General features: G+C 40.7%; 3 protein-coding genes across 3 annotated transcripts in view; 2 read left to right on the top strand and 1 right to left on the bottom strand.

Annotated features, from left to right (window-relative positions):
* Window positions 1-4032: 4032 nt before the first annotated feature.
* On the bottom strand, window positions 4033-5144 carry setd9 (SET domain containing 9). Its single transcript, XM_034215383.1, has one exon. It carries the CDS (start codon window positions 5080-5082, stop codon window positions 4240-4242), a length of 843 nt encoding a protein of 280 aa, XP_034071274.1. The 5' UTR covers window positions 5083-5144; the 3' UTR covers window positions 4033-4239.
* A 178-nt stretch (window positions 5145-5322) lies between these two features.
* Window positions 5323-9098, top strand: dcun1d1 (DCN1, defective in cullin neddylation 1, domain containing 1 (S. cerevisiae)). The gene is made up of 7 exons (XM_034215384.1): window positions 5323-5429; window positions 6041-6254; window positions 6458-6626; window positions 7557-7687; window positions 7975-8057; window positions 8145-8241; window positions 8461-9098. Exons 1-7 carry the CDS (start codon window positions 5427-5429, stop codon window positions 8535-8537), a joined length of 774 nt encoding a protein of 257 aa, XP_034071275.1. The 5' UTR covers window positions 5323-5426; the 3' UTR covers window positions 8538-9098.
* Window positions 9099-9878: 780 nt separating this feature from the next.
* The window catches only part of LOC117545552 (coiled-coil domain-containing protein 39-like), a gene marked incomplete in the record, with an annotated part of 17810 nt that continues 9858 nt past the window's right edge, over window positions 9879-17830 (top strand). The window contains 13 exon segments of the mRNA XM_034215382.1: window positions 9879-10122; window positions 11235-11354; window positions 11460-11606; window positions 11690-11848; window positions 11953-12045; window positions 13138-13266; window positions 13396-13587; window positions 13717-13820; window positions 14816-14948; window positions 17046-17093; window positions 17096-17218; window positions 17220-17246; window positions 17608-17772. Of these exon segments, the coding sequence (XP_034071273.1) occupies window positions 10021-10122; window positions 11235-11354; window positions 11460-11606; window positions 11690-11848; window positions 11953-12045; window positions 13138-13266; window positions 13396-13587; window positions 13717-13820; window positions 14816-14948; window positions 17046-17093; window positions 17096-17218; window positions 17220-17246; window positions 17608-17772 (1542 nt within the window).

Below are 17830 nucleotides of genomic sequence, written 5' to 3'. Positions count from 1 at the left end.
AAAGCCTCGTTGGAGATTTCTCTTTTTCCATTGTGTTCTTCCTGGGTACAGTGACGTGCCCATACCCAAATGGACCCATTGGTCCAAATGGACCAATCCGTGGAGCTCCTCACACACACCCTGGGTGTTGCTCAATGTCGAAGAAGGCTGCTCCAGACCCACTATTTCAAGCATACTACGTCATCGAGTGCCGCCGAAGGACTGTTCCAATGTCCAGCATACTTGGGCTGCATCTCAGGTCGATTAAATGGAGTCCTTGCGTCACTCACTTGCGTTGTTTCCCTGCGCTTAGTCCCTCCCACAAGGGAAGCATGGAGAGATGCAAGGAAACCACGAGAAGCAGGGCAATAGAGGTTTCTCAAAACTCTAATTTCTCCTCCTCGACTCCTATCCTCGAGACTTAGTCCCGCCCACAGGAGATGCGAGCGGAGGACTGAGGAGGGGAACCGAGGAGAGAGGAGGGGAAATTAGAGTATTGAGAAACCTCTAATGAGTTTTAAGAGCAATGAGACGTCCTTTCCTCCGGAGCGTCACGTGAAGCGATGTCCGTTTGTGATGACGCTGAACAGCTGTTCGTCTGACAGCAGCCAGCTGGTTATGGCTAGAAAGGATCCGTCTTGTGTAAATATGACATCACGTTCTCGTTGTAACTCTCGTTGTAATCGGAGCGGCTCGGAAACACATCTACAGCAGTAACATGCAACATACACATTAATGCAGCAGCAATATTAATAGAGAAACATCAGATATAATAGTAAAACACTGAAAGGGAACATTTTATTGCACCAGGAGCTATCTTGGGACTTTTACTGCGACAACGTTGACTTGCCTGTGAATAAAAAATAAACCATAGTGTTGGTGATCTACGAGTATCTGAGGATTTCATCGGAGGATGGTCTGGTAGTTCCTCCATTATCGCTCCTCCATTATCGCTCCTCGATCCTCGATCCTCCGGCAGAAATAAGCGCCATGGGACGCTACTCAAGATGGCGCAGACAAATCAACTTCCGGTGATACAGAGGAGCGAGGACATGAAAATAACCGACTTGAGATGCAGCCTTGGAATTCTACCGAGGCCGGCGTACTTCGTAGCGAGAACTTTCGAGGCTGCACATGTGTAGACTCCGCAGTATTAAAATCCCCACAATGCTTTGCGGACGGACCAATTTCCAAATCTTTGGCGGAAATAGCGCTCCATCTAAGGCGGGGCCTCTCATATGACGCACACCTGTTAGCCTGTTCCACAATTCTTTGTTATCCGAGGCTAGGAAGGATTCTTGCCTCGCTTCTGAAGCAATTGACTCGGAAGACATGTGCTACCAAGCAAGCGTCCTCGTCCTCGACATTGAGAAACACCCACACTCTCTCAGCGGCGAAACTGTGACGCACTGGGGGTGGGGGGGGATGCTAGTGGAGCCCATGGATGTATAATAAGAACTAGATACAGCGTCGGAGGCGGGGTCTCGTTCTTTCCTATGAGAGCTGCAGAGAGCCGAAGTCCCTCCCTTTCCGGTGGACCTCCATGGGACCTTATTTCGGAAAAAGTATGTATTGAAGTCAATGGCGAGAGAAAGATTATCTTTCGATCCCGTTTGAATTGTACCACGAATTACACATGATGTTTGTCAATTTAAAAGATAATTTTGCAAGTCAAAAGAATAAAACTGTGAAGTAACCCTTTTTTTTGCGTGAAACCGCTCAATGAACTACATCTCCCGTCTCGCACCACACACCAAGACGGCCGTCACGTTAGCACATTTCACTTCTTGCTTTCAGAATGAGGCGAAAAGTATTAAACGAGGAGAAAATCTCTACAAGTCTGCATGTTGAGAGCTGCAAATACACAAAAGGGGAGTTAGTCGGTTCCGTAAGAGTCAGCATGCGGGACCGGGATTCTGGGATTTGTAGTCTTTCTAGTTGCATATTTTTCATAGTCTTATATTTCAACAGTTTTACGACAAACTGTGACTTTTTTTACATGGAAATAGTTTTTTAAGATTGACAAACATCATATGTGTAATTCATGGCACAATTAAAACGGGATCGAAAGATAAGTTGTCTCTCTCCATTGACTTCAATACATACTTTTTCCGAAATAAGGTCCCATGGAGGTCCCCGGAAGGGGCGGGACTTCGCCTCTCTATTGGTGCATGAGGACAAAATGGCCCAACTTTTGAGAGAGCGAAATGTCACAGATTACCCATCATGCATAGCTGTCAGAGCAGAAGAACCCGTATGTGCGCTCACAGAGCATGCGCCCCTTAAGCCCCGCCCCCCGAGCTCCCACTCTCGGCTCAGTAGAATGAATGGAGACAGAAAATAAATCTAGATTCGGCTTTTAGTGTATTTTACGGACCGAATGATTCTAATAAGGGCTATAAAATAGTTCATACTGGGTAATTTATTTAGTTTAAAAAAAAAGTATCCGCTGATTTACAGACGTCTCTTTCCCAATGTTAGTCAATGGGGAAAAGTATTTCTGGGCCCAGTGACGTCACGGACTGATACGGAAATTGTAGTACCGCCGTTTGGACACAACGAATATTTTCATCAGAGTCCGGCGCACCTCCTGGGGGCTTGGTGGAGCCTCGCAGTGGCAAAACTGTGGCGCGCTTACGCAGCGTCCACACGGCGGCGTGCGTGTCTGAAACTCGACCAACAACCAATCACATGAATCTCCCGCCCCGGACACACAAGCACAAGATTGGCTGACGCTTCCGTCGAAGCTTAAAAAGTAGAACATTACTCTACTTTTGAAGCGAGCAACGCGAGCAAAGCGAAGCGACGGAACCACAATGCAGTTCGGCAAAGCATGACGTCACCCCATTCAAAGTGAATGGGCAGAAGCGTTGAAGCTTCAACGCATGCCGCCGTGTGGAAGGGCCGTTACACTGTAGGTGCCCCGCTTGGGGGGTGCGGGTGCTAGTGGAGCCTCGCAGATGGGGGTGCTGCAGCCCCCTCAGCACCCCCCCCCCCCCTTCCCGCGTCCATTCGCGATGTTTCGCAGATCCCACGCAGCAAGCAGGAAATGAACCCAGTGTTTGCTTTATGTTAAACCATAGCTTGGTGTCAATTGTGTTTCAGGTTTTTTTATTTCAGAAGTGGCTAAAATGTAGGAAGTGTGTTTAGCTATTTATTATTTTTTATTGGGAGGGTTTCCATTTAGTTAATATGCTGTTAATAAGCTCTTTACTGTATTGCCTGCCTGTGTTTCCCAACTAAGCTGTGTCTGGTGCCTTGCCCTGGCAAGAGGTTAACTCATGATACTCGTATGACTGCACCCTGTTTCTGTAAACTTCTGTTACCAAGCAGGTGATAGTGGTGGAAAGTTACCAAATTATGAGGTACTCCACTTGAGAGCCTAATCTGCTCTGATTGGGATTTGGAGATTTGGAAACTTTGAGATTTCAACCTTTGCAGACCATTTACATGCATAACAACCTATATAACAAGAATATAATATATAATAGGAAATATAATAGGAAAGGGTAAACCCCAAAAAGCATAATAGGGCCGCTTTAATACATCATTATTAATAATCCAAGAACATAAATAAATGTTTTTTTATTCATTTGATTCAAACCATACTACTCTAGGCCCAGATAACACTAGAAAGCAGATTTCAACAAAATCATGTTTAACTATGGTGCGGCTTGTCTGGTGTGCGCTCCTTTGGGACATTGGTATATGGAGGGTTATTATATGATATCGATTCACGCCACTCATCAAGTTGGACCTATAACTCTTTTGTTAATCCTGTCACATTATTTGTGTAATTTATGTTGGTATAAATAAAAAGTAATTTCACTCTTGAACATTTTTAACCTTAGTAGCAGTATCGTGGCATCTGGCCTGGGTGTTGAACTAAAAAATAATGTTATCCCCACAATACTTAATGATCAACACAACGCCTTTGTCTGCTTAAAAAAAAGCCAGCTTAAACCCCAATGCCTATTCTGCACACGAACTGATCCTATGTGTTTTCCAATATTTTCTTGCAATACCTTTCAACAACAAAATACCTTTCAACTGTTAAATAAGAGCAGTTTTATTTCTTGCAAGTTATAGAAATCCATATAAACATGTTTAGCATGTATTCAAGTGTAACGCTGAGAGTACAAAGAGAAATATTTTAATAAATGTTTTTTTTCTCCAGGCAATGATAACATTTTAAAATATAAATGTTTTCTTCACTTCCAATACCAAAGTAGAACAGTGTACAGTAAGTGAACTCTGACTCTAATGCACAATGGTGTAGTAGTTGGAGAATAGTTCCTCCCCTGCTGTGATGTCTCTGAGGGACACAAGGACAACACAGCGTAGGGGCCTCTGTGAGTCTGTGCTGTAGTTGACATTAGGCAGATACTGGCGGAGCATGATGGGAAATTTGTCTGGCACGTCAAACTCCTGGTAGCAAACGTTAGCAGGATACTCGTTGGAGCAGTTGTTCACATACTGTCCAACAGCAAGTGGGTTTTGTGGACTGGAGGTCAGCCAGCTGGTGTCACTCATCAAGAAGGGCCCCATTCTGTCCCGGCCACTGCAGGACTTGAACACCACTTTGGAGATGCCTTTGTCATTGCCATCAATCAGGACCCCATCAATGCACCTGAATACAAATGAATTTCTGATGGACTGGAGGAGAATTGGCTCATAGGCTTGATAGACTGTGCCAGGGTACATGGCCACTGTAGCTCCTTTTGATACACATCCTTTGGTGACAAACACGCCAGTTCCTGCAAAGGGTAAAGTGCTGGGTTTCCGTGCCATGCAGAATCCTAGCGATCGTAACATTGCCTCCTCTTCACACTGGTGTTGTTTAGTGGTTTCCTTTCTGAGAAGATGAGATTGAGCCCCTCGAAGCTCCTCATGGTCAGCCCCATGACTCCTGAGCAGGACACTGAAGAGCTGCAGCAGGCTCTCTGAAACTTCCTGATCTGGGACCAGCTTGTCTTTAGAGCGGTCCGTCACCTGCCGCAGAGTTTTCTCATTTTTAGATAGGTTCAGAACAACCCAAGGTACAAACCGATGTCTGTACGATTTCCAGTTGTCCTGAACTCTGTTTAAAGCACGCCTTAACATTCAGATAGACGTCTGATATTCCGCACACATAGGTAAGAGGAAGGAGCTTATTTTCATGATTTCTGGAGCCACTTCCGACAAGTTGCTTCAAAATAAAATGCGCACCTGTTAGTATATCAAATTTCGTCTGAGAACTCAACACTTAACACATAATGTGTGTAATATATAAGGTACATAATTGAAACAAATACAATTTAGAACTTTAGGATATAGCATAAACAAGAAGAAACATTTTATTTTTAATTAATGATGGTTCAACCGGAAGAGCTTTTTATGCGACTTGTAAAAACTTTACACGCGTTAGCCAGCTGGATGGGCGGAAAGGGAGTCGGGCAAAGACAAACATGGTAAGAGATGAGTGTTTTTATTCTGTTGCCGTGATGAAAATGTATACAGTGTTTGCAAACATACACTTTTACTCTCTGTTGATTTATATAGTCAATAGCATGCGGCAATGACCTCACACTGCCTTTACATAATGAAAACAAACCTAGCTCTCGACGTTAGCATTAGCTAACTAGCTCCGGGTGAGACTAGCCAGCTCTCCTAGTTAGCTCGCTAAGCTTGCTAAGCACACTGACAAACACAATTAGCTAACTAAGGTTCCACACACTGCAGCACCGTAAGCTATCTATTGTTGTTGACAGCATTGTATTACTAGATTGCTTGTTTAATGTTGTCAAAAATAAAAAAAGACACTAGCCAATCAGTCAACACATTGCAAGTCGTTATCTGCTGTCATGTTAGCATGTTATTTGTAGTTTTCTTAACGCTGTTATTTCGTTTGTGTTAAACCATGTTGAAGTGTTTTTGAAGCTAGCAACTATCATACTTTCATTAGGTAATTTTAGATTGTAAGAGTTCTGCAGTTACAAAAGAGAAATCATGTTTTTGCTATTCATCAAATGTGTATTGGTGTGTTGATGCAACAACACATGTTGTGTATGTCTTTGTCCAGAACAAGTTGAAGTCCTCACAGAAGGATAAAGTTCGCCAGTTCATGATTTTCACACAATCCAATGAGAAGACTGCACTGACCTGCCTGTCACAGAATGACTGGAAACTAGATGTTGCCACTGACAAGTTTTTCCAAAGTCCAGAGCTCTATGTATCAAATCTCAAGGGGGCCTTAGACAAGAAGAAGCTCGATCAGCTGTACAACAGATATAGAGGTATGTCCTTTTCAATGTATAAGGATAATGCACCACATGAATTGTCCGTGTGATATCCAGCCTGTTACAGATTGTTAACAATAGACAGTATAGAAATAAATCCCACAGTGAAACACAGAAACTTTTGAGCGTTTTTTTTCATTTCAAAACATGACATTTGACTGTGATGTAATTAATCAATGCTCTCCTTTTTTCATAATAAGATCCCCATGATGACAATAAGATCGGCATTGATGGGATCCAGCAGTTCTGTGACGACCTGGCTCTGGACCCAGCCAGCATCAGTGTCCTCCTCATAGCCTGGAAGTTCAGGGCAGCAACACAGTGCGAGTTTTCAAAACAGGAATTCATGGAGGGCATGGCTGAACAGGGGTGAGATTATATTATCAGATGGTTCAAATAATCCTGAAACTCCTCCTCTGTTATCTGTAGGTGTCTGTAAATGGACTTTATCATCAAACTCAAAGAGCTACTTAACTACATATGAGAACTTCCCACACTTTGGAGGCTTGACATGAACATAGGCCTTTGCAAACACTGCCAAGTATATATGGCAAAAATGTAACGATGCAAATGTTCCAGCAAACTTTCAATACTACAATTAATATTTATAAATCATAATTTAATCTGAGATGAGGGAGGGAGTGAAAGGGGGAAGTTAGAGAAAGTGACACAGACAGCTAGACACAGTTAATAAGTAAAGTTAAAATGGTTAAAGTCAATTATGAACGACATGGATACAAATGTGTGGTTGAGTTTCAGCCTAAAATACAATTATTCTCAATATTACGAATCTTTACTTCACAAAAAAAAACCGAACCAGGTGGTTATTTCTTAGCATCCGAAATAGTCGCCGCCGTCAATGCAGCTTCTGCAGTGTGGGAAACGAACTGTCTAGTTAATGTAACATATAAGTTATTTTTGATTTATTTAAGTTGTTTTTAATTTTTGAACAAATCATTTATTGTTTTAAGAATTTGTATTTATATCCCATTTATATCCCAAGCTGCAGCCCCTCATGCACTTTGGGAAACACTGCTATAAATAATATTCTATATGGATAGAGCATGCAGAACAAATGATTGTCCCTATAGAGAGGCTCTAGACATTGTTTTGGAACATGATGAATATAAGCCAAATACTTTATTTTCTGTTACAAAGTTGTCATTATACATACAGTACGCATGCATCTTAAGAATTGCTTTGTGTAACAACAAACAAGTTGGAAACAAACTCAAATGGAAAAAACACATTCGTCTTTGTCGACCCAAACATGACATTCTGCTCTCTGTTTGTTCCCAGGTGTGACACCATAGAGAAGCTAAAAGCTCAGCTGCCAAAGATGGATCAAGAGTTGAAGGACCAAGGGAAATTTAAGGACTTTTACCAGTTTACATTTAATTTTGCAAAGAATCCTGGCCAGAAAGGATTAGGTAAGAATTCTGTTAATGCACATCGTCATCATGGTTTGTTTGTTGCATGGACCAGGGCTGTCCTCCACTAAATCATTTCTTAATCTACTAACACTTAGACGATCATTTATGGAATAGTTGATTCAATACAAGGATCTTAAAATTGAGGTTCGACTTCATTAGATATGGTGTTTACCAGAGATGTGCATATACATTTTCTTGGGAATAAATGTCATTCAGTACCAAAAAAGCATTAAAAAAACACTAATGTCAAATATGTACATTAACATATTCTGGTTCTCGTACAGATTTAGAAATGGCAATTGCATATTGGAATTTAGTACTGGCTGGAAGATTCAAGTTCCTGGACTTGTGGAACAGATTTTTAGTTGTAAGTGAAAAAAAAGAACACACACGCAAGATTACTAAAAAAAATGCAAATGTCATTCCTTCTCATTGACTCGTTCCACTTTTGCAGGAGCACCACAAACGATCAATTCCTAAGGACACTTGGAACCTCTTACTAGACTTCAGCACAATGATCACAGATGACATGTCGAATTATGACGAGGAAGGTTTGTACACATGCTCGGCTGAAATAGAGCCCATTCATCACTGTGCATGCGCTCGGCCATGACCTGTGATTGTTCCTTCGCACTCTTTTAGATTAAGTGCCTCTGCCCTGCTTCACACAGGCCTAGTATGGTTCTACAGTATTAATATCTCAGCACAGTCTATAATCGTGTGTTCATCCAAAGAGGAGTCATTCATTTCATTGTGTGTTCGTTCTGTAGGCGCTTGGCCCGTCCTTATTGACGACTTTGTGGAGTTTGCACGACCACACATCGGGACCAAAAGCACGGCAGTTTAAGGACCGCTCTCACTAAAAGGATGTGAAGTTTCTAACAAATCAAACCCGCAGCTAACGGAGGACAAGGGGACCGCACTGAGCTGAGAACTATGTTGCCTTTTCAACCCTCAGGACTGAAATATTTTACACAGCAGAGACTTTATACATGTGTGTGTGTATTTACATATATAAAAAAGGCATATCTCTTTGTTGGTCAACTTGTGGTGGTTTGAAACTTTTATCTAAAGTATTCGGCTTTTTGTGTGCGCTCAAGCCAACTAGAGAGGAGTCCCCATCATGGCCTCCCCCCTGGTCCATGGATGTTTGGGGGTCCGCTCTACAGCAGGTAGAAAGACCCACTTTTGAATTGTAATCTAAAACACGAGGGTTCTCGAGGGGATGTCGTTCTTTAAATATTGAATTTTAATACTCTTGTGTGCATTCCTGATTTTGTTTTATGGATACATTTGTTGCGACAAGTCAGTATAAAACATTGATTGTAATTTTTTTAAGCATAATGCTGTTTTGTTTAAACACAAATGTATAAAGATAAAATAAATGTTTCAATTTGGTATCTTTAAAGCGGCCAGGCCTCTGTTTGTTTGTGTATAAAAACAATGAGTAAAAGTCATCCCCAGTAACCTAGATAGTGAATTATGTAGGTTATGATTTAGTGCGTTTAGGGATCTTTAATAAACCAGAAGAATGTTCTTATTTAGATTTGTTTAAATGGTCCTCTAATGTAAAAAGTATGTTTTGGTAATGATTTAGTACAAGTAATTGTTATGATTGCCATGTAATTTGCCCTAACTAATACAACTTATACTTTAACATAGAGAGTAAAGAACTTCATTTTAACTTTTACTTTAGATTCAGGTTTTTGTATAAGAAACCAACGTAATATATATTAACACACAAACTTTACATCCATTGAAAGATACAAGAGTGTCTTTGTTATATTGCTATGATTATTAAGCAATGTCATTGGACATATTCCCTATGTTTTTCTTTCGTTTATACCAAAGTAACTCATAAATTAGACTTCCCTCAAGAAAATGTCAACAGATGTGATTTTAGGGAGATACCATGTGCATGAGTTGACATGGGGTAGTGACTTTTCTCCTCTTTTTAACGTCTTTGTAATATCTGTTTTGTGTCATCTCTTGAGATGTCATGTTCTATGTGTCAACAACTTCCATGTTAAAAGTATTGACACTTAGTCATTTAATTGATATTTAAAAGCACACTTCACGTCATACTTCTGCAGCTCAATGGACTGGACCATGTGAGGTGACGTGCTCGCGCTGCCCCCTTGTGGTGATAACGCTTGAGGCACGTGCGGTTGCTAAGGGCAACTGACAACAGACAGCGGTTGTAACAGTTAGAAAACTAGCGAGCGAGAAACCCTGATAGCAGCAGTTTATTGTGAATGCAGCGGAAGACAGTATCACCTTCACCTATTATTTTGTTACTTTAGAGAGGCTGAGTTAAACAGTGCAGAAAAATGTCGAGTTTTATTATGAATACCGTTTTATCTGACATGGGCTGGGATGAGCGCTTTGCTATCCCTGAACTCAATGCTGAAAACAAGGCTTTGTTGGAACAGGTGAGTCGGAGCAGAGTTATATTTATTTATGAAAGCACGAATAAAACCAGTTAATTTTGAGTTAGCTTAACGTAATAACTAATATATGTTTAGTCTGTTTAATTAACAAACAATTATGTTTGACATTAAAAAAATTATAACTTATATTTTGTTAGGGACCGTCAAACAATTCTCTAACCAAGGAAAAAAGGGTTGGTGTAGTTGGCGTTGAAATGAGTATCTTGTGTCTGCTGGTTTATCCAATAAGGACACAAACATGGGTTTTTTTTAACAACATTTATTTCATCAAAAAATACATTCATTTAAAAAAAGCCATAAATCGAATTGTTGTCACCCTAAGGGCTCATTATACATTTTACTAAGTTGTATTGCTACTTTTTGAGGGGAAACGTTACCAAGCAAACATGTTTTCTGTCTTCTCAATGAAACAATAAATAAACAACTTATTTATGTCATGCATAGGAAATGAGAATTGACCCTAAAATGTACAGGTATAAGCTCTTAAAATGTGTGAAAAAGGCACTGTAATAACGTTTACAAAATGTTTAATGTCTGCATAATTGTGCATAGCTACATGTTTGCTCTGTTAAAAACGTTATTTATTTGTGGCAGGCATCTTTCAGGTTATACTAAACAGACAAGCCGGGCACAGCACCAGGGGCCTAACGGGTCAGGTGGCTTAACTAACAAAAAACACAATGAGCCGCAGAATGACCAAAAACAACCCAATATGAAACAGAGACACTTCAAATCACCACAGAGGCCACGCCAAAATTGCCACAAAGAGATGCTACAGGATGGAAAATAGTCACAAACCAACAAGAAATATACACTACAGCTACTCCAAATAACACAAAAAAGACACAAAATAAGAATATATAGATGACAAATGAATACAATGAGGGGCAACATGACTTAAGCGGACTATTTGAGACTATTTCATACACATTAAGTTAACTCAATAACTATTATACCATGCTCTACACTGCAACCACATTGTAATAATGACATTGTAAGCATTTGAACAATATGGCTCTAATATGTGCGTTCATAAGAGCAAAACACTTATTAAGAAATGTTGTGTTTTTAATGTGTGACTTTCTCAACAACAGATTCGTAAAAAGGAGGCAGAGGCGCTGCAACTGGAAAACAAACTTGAGAGAAACAAGGCTCAGAAGCAGTTAATGAGCGAATTCCTCAAAAGGGCTCAACAAGAGCTGACAAATACTGAGGTAGGTCAATCCAAATACGTTGTTATTTATTTAGTATTTGTCACCACAGTATTTCTCTTCTAGTATGCTGGTTATAGTCAGTGTGTTGTATCTTTCTGCACATAGGCTCTATGCAAGGCGAAGGAAAGCGAAGGAGAGATGGAGAAACACCTCACTGCTCTCGTCGAAAGGGAGAGAGGTCGCCTGGCTCAGGAGACTGCTAAGATGGAGAATGACCTTCGGACTTTAGCGGAGAGGAGGAACCTGCTGGAGGTCTACAACATTGACTTTGAACATAAACACAGCTATTCAAGAGGGTGCAAAGTGTGCAACGTAACCTGCTTCTATATCCTCAGAACAACATCGTCAAGGCCAAACAGAAGCTAGAGAAGTTTAGGAGCCAGATGAGCTGGGACCAGCAGACCATGGATTCCTTTTTAGAGGAGTCAGCGCGCAGAGATGAGGACACTATGGCCATCATCAAGTACGCTGAGCAGGATGAGCAGAGGATCAAGGTGAGAGGGCTGTATCATTTCACATGTGCACATTGTTTCTGTTCCCAGCTAACTAAGCTGCTGTTTACAACTGATCTGGAGCTTTGTCATCTTTCCTGATAAAGGCGCTCACGCTGGCTATAGAGAAGAAGACTCTGGAGGCCAATGAAAAGCGCAAAGCACTCGACAAAGAATTGACTGAGACTATATCCGCACAGGTAAGCAACAACTGTACCACCTCAATGTTTAGATCAATTTCATTTTTCTAAAGGCTAACGGCATGTAAAACAAAATCACTTTTTCAGAGTTTTTGCACATAAATGTGTGTTTCTGGACTGCCTGCCAAACCAAACACAGGCACAAAAGAAAACCCAGTTCAGCCATTCAGATTAGACTCCTCTTCACATTAAGGCTCATGACTCCATCCTCCTGAGACCCACCCATTCCTTTTTGTCCTCTGTGGAGCACATTGGGTTTTGGTCCATGACTTTGAGGTTATACATGCCACAGCATTAAGTCCAAGTGTACTCCACAGAGGACATCCTGGGCTTTTCAGACATGTGACATATGTGGGGGTGTGGCTTTGAAAAAGATAATTTCATTGTATTTCAAAATGGCGTCCATCAACACAAACACTATTTATAGAAAGAGAAATGGTACATTTGTAATTGTGTAATTACCAGTGTCGTGAGGTCAATATTTCAATTAATTATAGTAAGGGAACATCTTAGGAGTTAGTGTAGTGAGTTTTCAGAGCAGTGTAATACTTATTCGACCTAAAACTAAATGTTTTTATGAATGTCCTCTGAGGAGGGCATGGGGATTTACTAACCTTTTATTTCCCCCATTTTACACAAGACACATGGAGTCCACTATGGGCCCAAACTAACACTTAGGGTTCATGGCAGACGGATGCAGTGGGAACACATACATCAAGTGCCTCAAGTGTCAGAAGTATCTCTGCATTTCAGAAAAGGATGGAGTACTACAAATGAGGGCTCAGTATTTGTTGCATTGAGTTGTTGTGCTCTAATGATGTCTAAATGTAATTGCATGTTAATGTTGTTTGTATACTATGCTTCGCATAACTAACACCCGATGTCCTCTATGAAGGACACACAATAAAACAAAAATAAAAATATATGTTTTTAGTTTTTGTTAGTCATTATGTTTATACCACCCTAAAGACTTGTGTGATCATAAAAAAAAGGAAGTTTGAAACCTTTTTCTTTCTTGGTCTCAGGAGGATATGCCACCCTTCATCTGAGTATCTCCATTGAAAATGTACATTTCTTCTGCTTTTTGAACAGATTGCTTTGGATAAAACTACAGAAAACCTGCAGCAGGCCCACCACGAGACACAGCAGCTCATCCACCAGTGGGAAAACACCATCAAGCAGATGAAGCAACGAGATGCTGAGATGCAGCAGTGTGCTCTGGTAAAATCTGGACCACATGCTTCTGCTGATAAACGATATGCTGAATGAATGCGTATAAACCCTTAAACAAAAGAAGCCAACTTATTGTGAACAAGTGTATACTCCTGTGTTGTTCCTTCATCCGTGCAGCAACTAGCCCAGTCCAACCAGAACATCAGGGAGAGGAATGCCACCGTAATAGAGAAGAAGCAATTGTTGGACACTCAGAGAAACAACAACAAGGAAAGTGAGAGGAAGATAACAACGTCCAAAAGTCAGGCTGTGAGGCTGCGGCAGGATCTGAAGGAGCAGGAGAATAACTGCACCAGGCTGAAGGATGAGGTCAGTCTTTGAGCCACCAACATTTTGCCACAGAAACATCCTGTTAACAGATATTTTCAATTGTGGGTCGTGCTATAAAAGAAGGTTCAAATGTCGTTATTATTAAATTGATTCTCTCTGGTTTTGCAGCTGGATACTTGCAAAGGCACACTGGACAGAGCAACCTCCGATGTGGAGTCTGTAAACTCAAACATATCCAGAATAAAGAAAGACATCCAGGATAACAATGACAAGTCAGTGAAATCCTACAATACTCTGTTGTCAGTAAACCACGTTCTCACTACCAACTCGTCAGCTTGTCAGTGGCATTAGCTCCACAATGTGGCATTCAAGGTACCGCTCTTACGTACATTTTGGATGAGTCAAGAGCGACATGTCCCTTTCAGCTCATACATTAAGTGTTTCAAATAAAACGATAGTTTTCCCGTCGTTACATGAAGAGAGTCTTGTTAGAAAAAACCATTGGTGGCTCACCTGGTTGATCTAGGTTTGGTATTTGGGATGGGTGAACACGTCGGGGGGTAGTTAGTGGCCCTTATCTAAAGCTTACTTAAGTAAAACATTTAGGTGCTTGTTGTACTTTACTTGAGTATTTACATTACATGACATGTTACTTGTTAGACGCTTTTATCCAAAGCGACTTACATACTCAATACTGTGGGAAATCCCCACAGGAGCAATTTGGGGTGAAGTGTCTCAGGGACACAACGACATGCTGACTGCAGTGGGGTTTGAACCTGCGCTCCCCTGATCCCAACACCAACGCACTGCACCACACGCCTTTTCATTTCATGCTACTTTATACTTTTTCTCCGCTACAATTTGTTGGCAAATGTTGTACTTTTTCTCTCCTAGACACTTTGCAGATTGATGTTATTGATACAAAAATGTAAATCAACTAATACATTATCATATATTATTAAAGCCACCCAGTAGTAACTAAAGTCATTCAAATACAATTGTATTGAAATGTGATGAACACATTAATGCATCAATAAGTATAATACAAAAATTACAAATATATGCTGCTTCAACGAGCCATTCTGCATAATGAGAACTTTTACTTTTGACTTGAGTTCTTTTACTTGCATGTTTACACTGTAGTATTGCGACTTTTACTTAAAGAAATAACCTGAATCCTTTTTCCACCTCTGTCTATATCAGACGCAGAAGGGCTGTGTTTGAGGAGTTTGGCGTAATGCTCTGTCTGTGTATGCGTGTGTTGCAGACTGATGAAGGCCAGGGCCTTTAACGTTGCTCTGGAGCAGAAGCTGAGAGTTGTGACTCAGAGCGCCCTCGGTGAGGAGGACAGAGCTGCACAGATGGACCTCCTCCTCAAAGATGAAGAACACACAATCAAGGTAAGACAATCCCCAACCTAACTGTTGATTTGCTACGCTGGCAAAGAGAACTGTCGTAGGGGAGAAAGAGTGGGGTCAGATGACCCACCCCCTTTATCTAGGGAACTGTTGTCATGCAGCCATACATTCAGGAAGCACTCATCCTTTCTATTTAGCTGTGTCGGAGAGAAGCACATTGTAAAGTGGTTGATGTGTTTTTTTCACAATAAACATGTATGTATGTTCAACATATCAGGTATAATTACTGTTATGTCAAAGCAAATTGATCCAGGTCTGAACATATGTATCATACATGTAGGTTATTTAGCAAGGTGTAAAACCATGTGAACCCTTTTAGCTAAAGATTAGCAGGAATGACTAAGCTAGACAGATTCCCCCAAAAGCGGTGCTGTGGGGTAAAGGTTCAGCTGAACCCCCCATGAGGCACTGAAGTTAAGTCAGGTCTCTGTAGTATGTCGTTTTACACAACTGATTTGTTTTTGATGTTTTTGACTAATCTATATAAATCATTAAAGTACATTAACAACAGACATGTGTTACCAGAGCATTTAAGGATATCTTTCAGGGCTGTTTAGTTCATTCTCACACCAGCAGGGAGTGGCAGTGAAAGGATGATATCTTTTTTAAATGATGCTCAGGTTTGAACTTGAAAAAGTCAATTGGTCAAATGACCCCCAGATGGCTCAATTGACCCCATGATGCGAATCAACTTACCCCTTAGATGGGGCTAGTTAGCCAACAACACCACTTTGTTTTTGAAGTGTCATGTTTTGATGGCCCTTTGTAAGAAATGTATTATTTTCATTTTCATTGACAGAAGACATACTGAAATAAAAGTTGTTTTATCTCATTATTCCTATAAGTACAAATGGACTCATCTTACCCCGCTCTCCCCTACATGTTGTTACTTTCCTCTCATTCATTTCACACTTATTTTTGCTGTTAGACGCATTAAAAATACCTTCTCTGTGTTGCCATTGACTTCCATCTGCACTGTTAATGATCTGAAACAGTAAAGAAAACATAACAACCTAATGAAGCTACAAGAACAAGTTGGACTTACATTGTGTCTCTCAATGGCCTCTCAATTTCCAGTTGGTGGGGAGTTCTATTTTGTCGTGGCCCTCCTTTTATAGGATTTAACATGTCTACCATCAAATCTTCTTCACTTCAATTTTGAATGGTTGAGATTATTTTCAAACAAGCCTTCAAAGTGTTTTGGTAAGAATTGACCATCCTATCCAAATACAATCTCCTGAGCTTTGACAATCTCATTCTTTTCTCTCAGCATCCCACTGAGGTGCACTACATTTGCACAATCTGTTCTCTCTTTGAAGGCCATCAGACATTGGAGTATGCTTCCAGCTGAGCTTAAAACCTGCCTGGCTTCCCATGTTTTTACCATAGTGCATCATTTAAGACGTTTAAATGAATTTTTTTTTGTTTTGACAAATGTACTCGTATTCATATTTGATCTGTATTTTGATCTGGTATAATTGTTAGTGTGATAGGCACTAGGACATGTTTTCATGTTTGTTGTTTTGTGCTTACCTGCCATGGGACTGCAGATGGAAATGAGCTTTTAGCTAAGATCTGGCATATACTGTAGCAGCTCTTCTCTTTTTGAGATGAATGTCTTTTTATGCAAGGTCCTTGTTCAATAATGACATCATAATAATTCAGTCAGACACCGGGGCCTCATCACTCCACAGATTTACACAGAACATTGAGTAATGATTAGATAACTACAGGTGGATGCTGGGATGGAAGCTGGAGTGGTGGGGGGGGGGGCAGGAGAGCAACTTTGAAGTAGCAGCAGCAGCATAGCGAGGCAGAGGAAGGCAGACCTGGCAGCTTAAACAGAGCGGCATGTTTAGGAGAATGTGTTTGGTTGGTTGAAAGAGGGACGAGGTGCGTCACGTGGTAATGTATCATTGGTGCTCCAGTTGACTGCCTGAACGAGCTCGCAGGCTTCACATTAGTTTAATAACACAGAGAAGAATGCCTTTCAGGAATCTCTGTGCCATGACAATGTGGTGCTCAAATTGATATAGCTTGGTGCTTTAATACTCTATTTGTGCCTGTGCCTTTCCTCAGGAGTTGGATGTCCAGCTGCATGACTGCAGGGAGGAGTTTTTTTTGTCGTAGAGAGCGGTTTGCAGGTCCTCAAGACAAAAGAGAAGAATTCTATTGCCCAGGGTATCCGGGAGTAAAGTCCACCATCATCAGCCTGGAGAGCCAGCTCACAAAAACTGGAGAGCGAATTGATGAAAACAGCAGGAGACTACCGGTGAACAGGCAAGCAGAGAGTCACAGGAGGAGCCATTAAGACATCTGTTAAAGGTTCAGATTTAAAGACACATGAACAATATTAATTACTTAAAGAAGCATTTCATGTAATCTTTTTATAAGACAAAAATTAAGGATACAAAAAATGACATTATATACATAATTCAAATAATACATTTAAATCAAAAATACAGAAAACTTCAATACATTTGTATTTAATAATAAAAGGAAAATATGAATAGATAAATAAATACATAAACACAGTTTTATAAACCTTTGTATTATTGATATGCTTTATAGTTTGACAATAACATCCAATTCCAGTTCCTATGTTCATGTGTTGTCCCTTTACTTGTCTTGCCTTTTGTAGGACAACCTGATTGCCATCCTGAATAAAAAACTGGCGCGGCTGCAAGGCGAGGTTCACTCTGATGAAAAAGAAATTCTGGACATAAAGGTGGCTGAGCTGACCGGAGCCCTGGAGCAGAAGAGGAAGGCGGCCAACATGCTTACCAACACGCTGAAGGAGTCTGAGGTCAGTCTGAGTGTTTGTCTTCTCCTCGTATTATCTGTTCACACTGAACCAGCGAAAT

The sequence above is a fragment of the Gymnodraco acuticeps genome, unplaced genomic scaffold (genome assembly GCF_902827175.1).
Source record: "Gymnodraco acuticeps unplaced genomic scaffold, fGymAcu1.1, whole genome shotgun sequence".
NCBI classification, from domain to species: Eukaryota; Metazoa; Chordata; class Actinopteri; order Perciformes; family Bathydraconidae; genus Gymnodraco; species Gymnodraco acuticeps.
The sequence above is the reverse complement of the archived record's forward strand: the minus strand, read 5'-3'. Positions and strand labels throughout refer to the sequence as shown.

Bases quoted from the DNA above. Each gene is read 5' to 3' on its own strand.
- setd9 (XM_034215383.1), bottom strand. From the start codon at position 5,082: ATGTTAAGGCGTGCTTTAAACAGAGTTCAGGACAACTGGAAATCGTAC.
- dcun1d1 (XM_034215384.1), top strand. The intron at 8,058-8,144 runs GTAAGTGAAAAA...CCACTTTTGCAG, and splicing joins TGTGGAACAGATTTTTAGTT to GAGCACCACAAACGATCAAT. The intron at 8,242-8,460 runs GTTTGTACACAT...TTCGTTCTGTAG, and splicing joins GTCGAATTATGACGAGGAAG to GCGCTTGGCCCGTCCTTATT.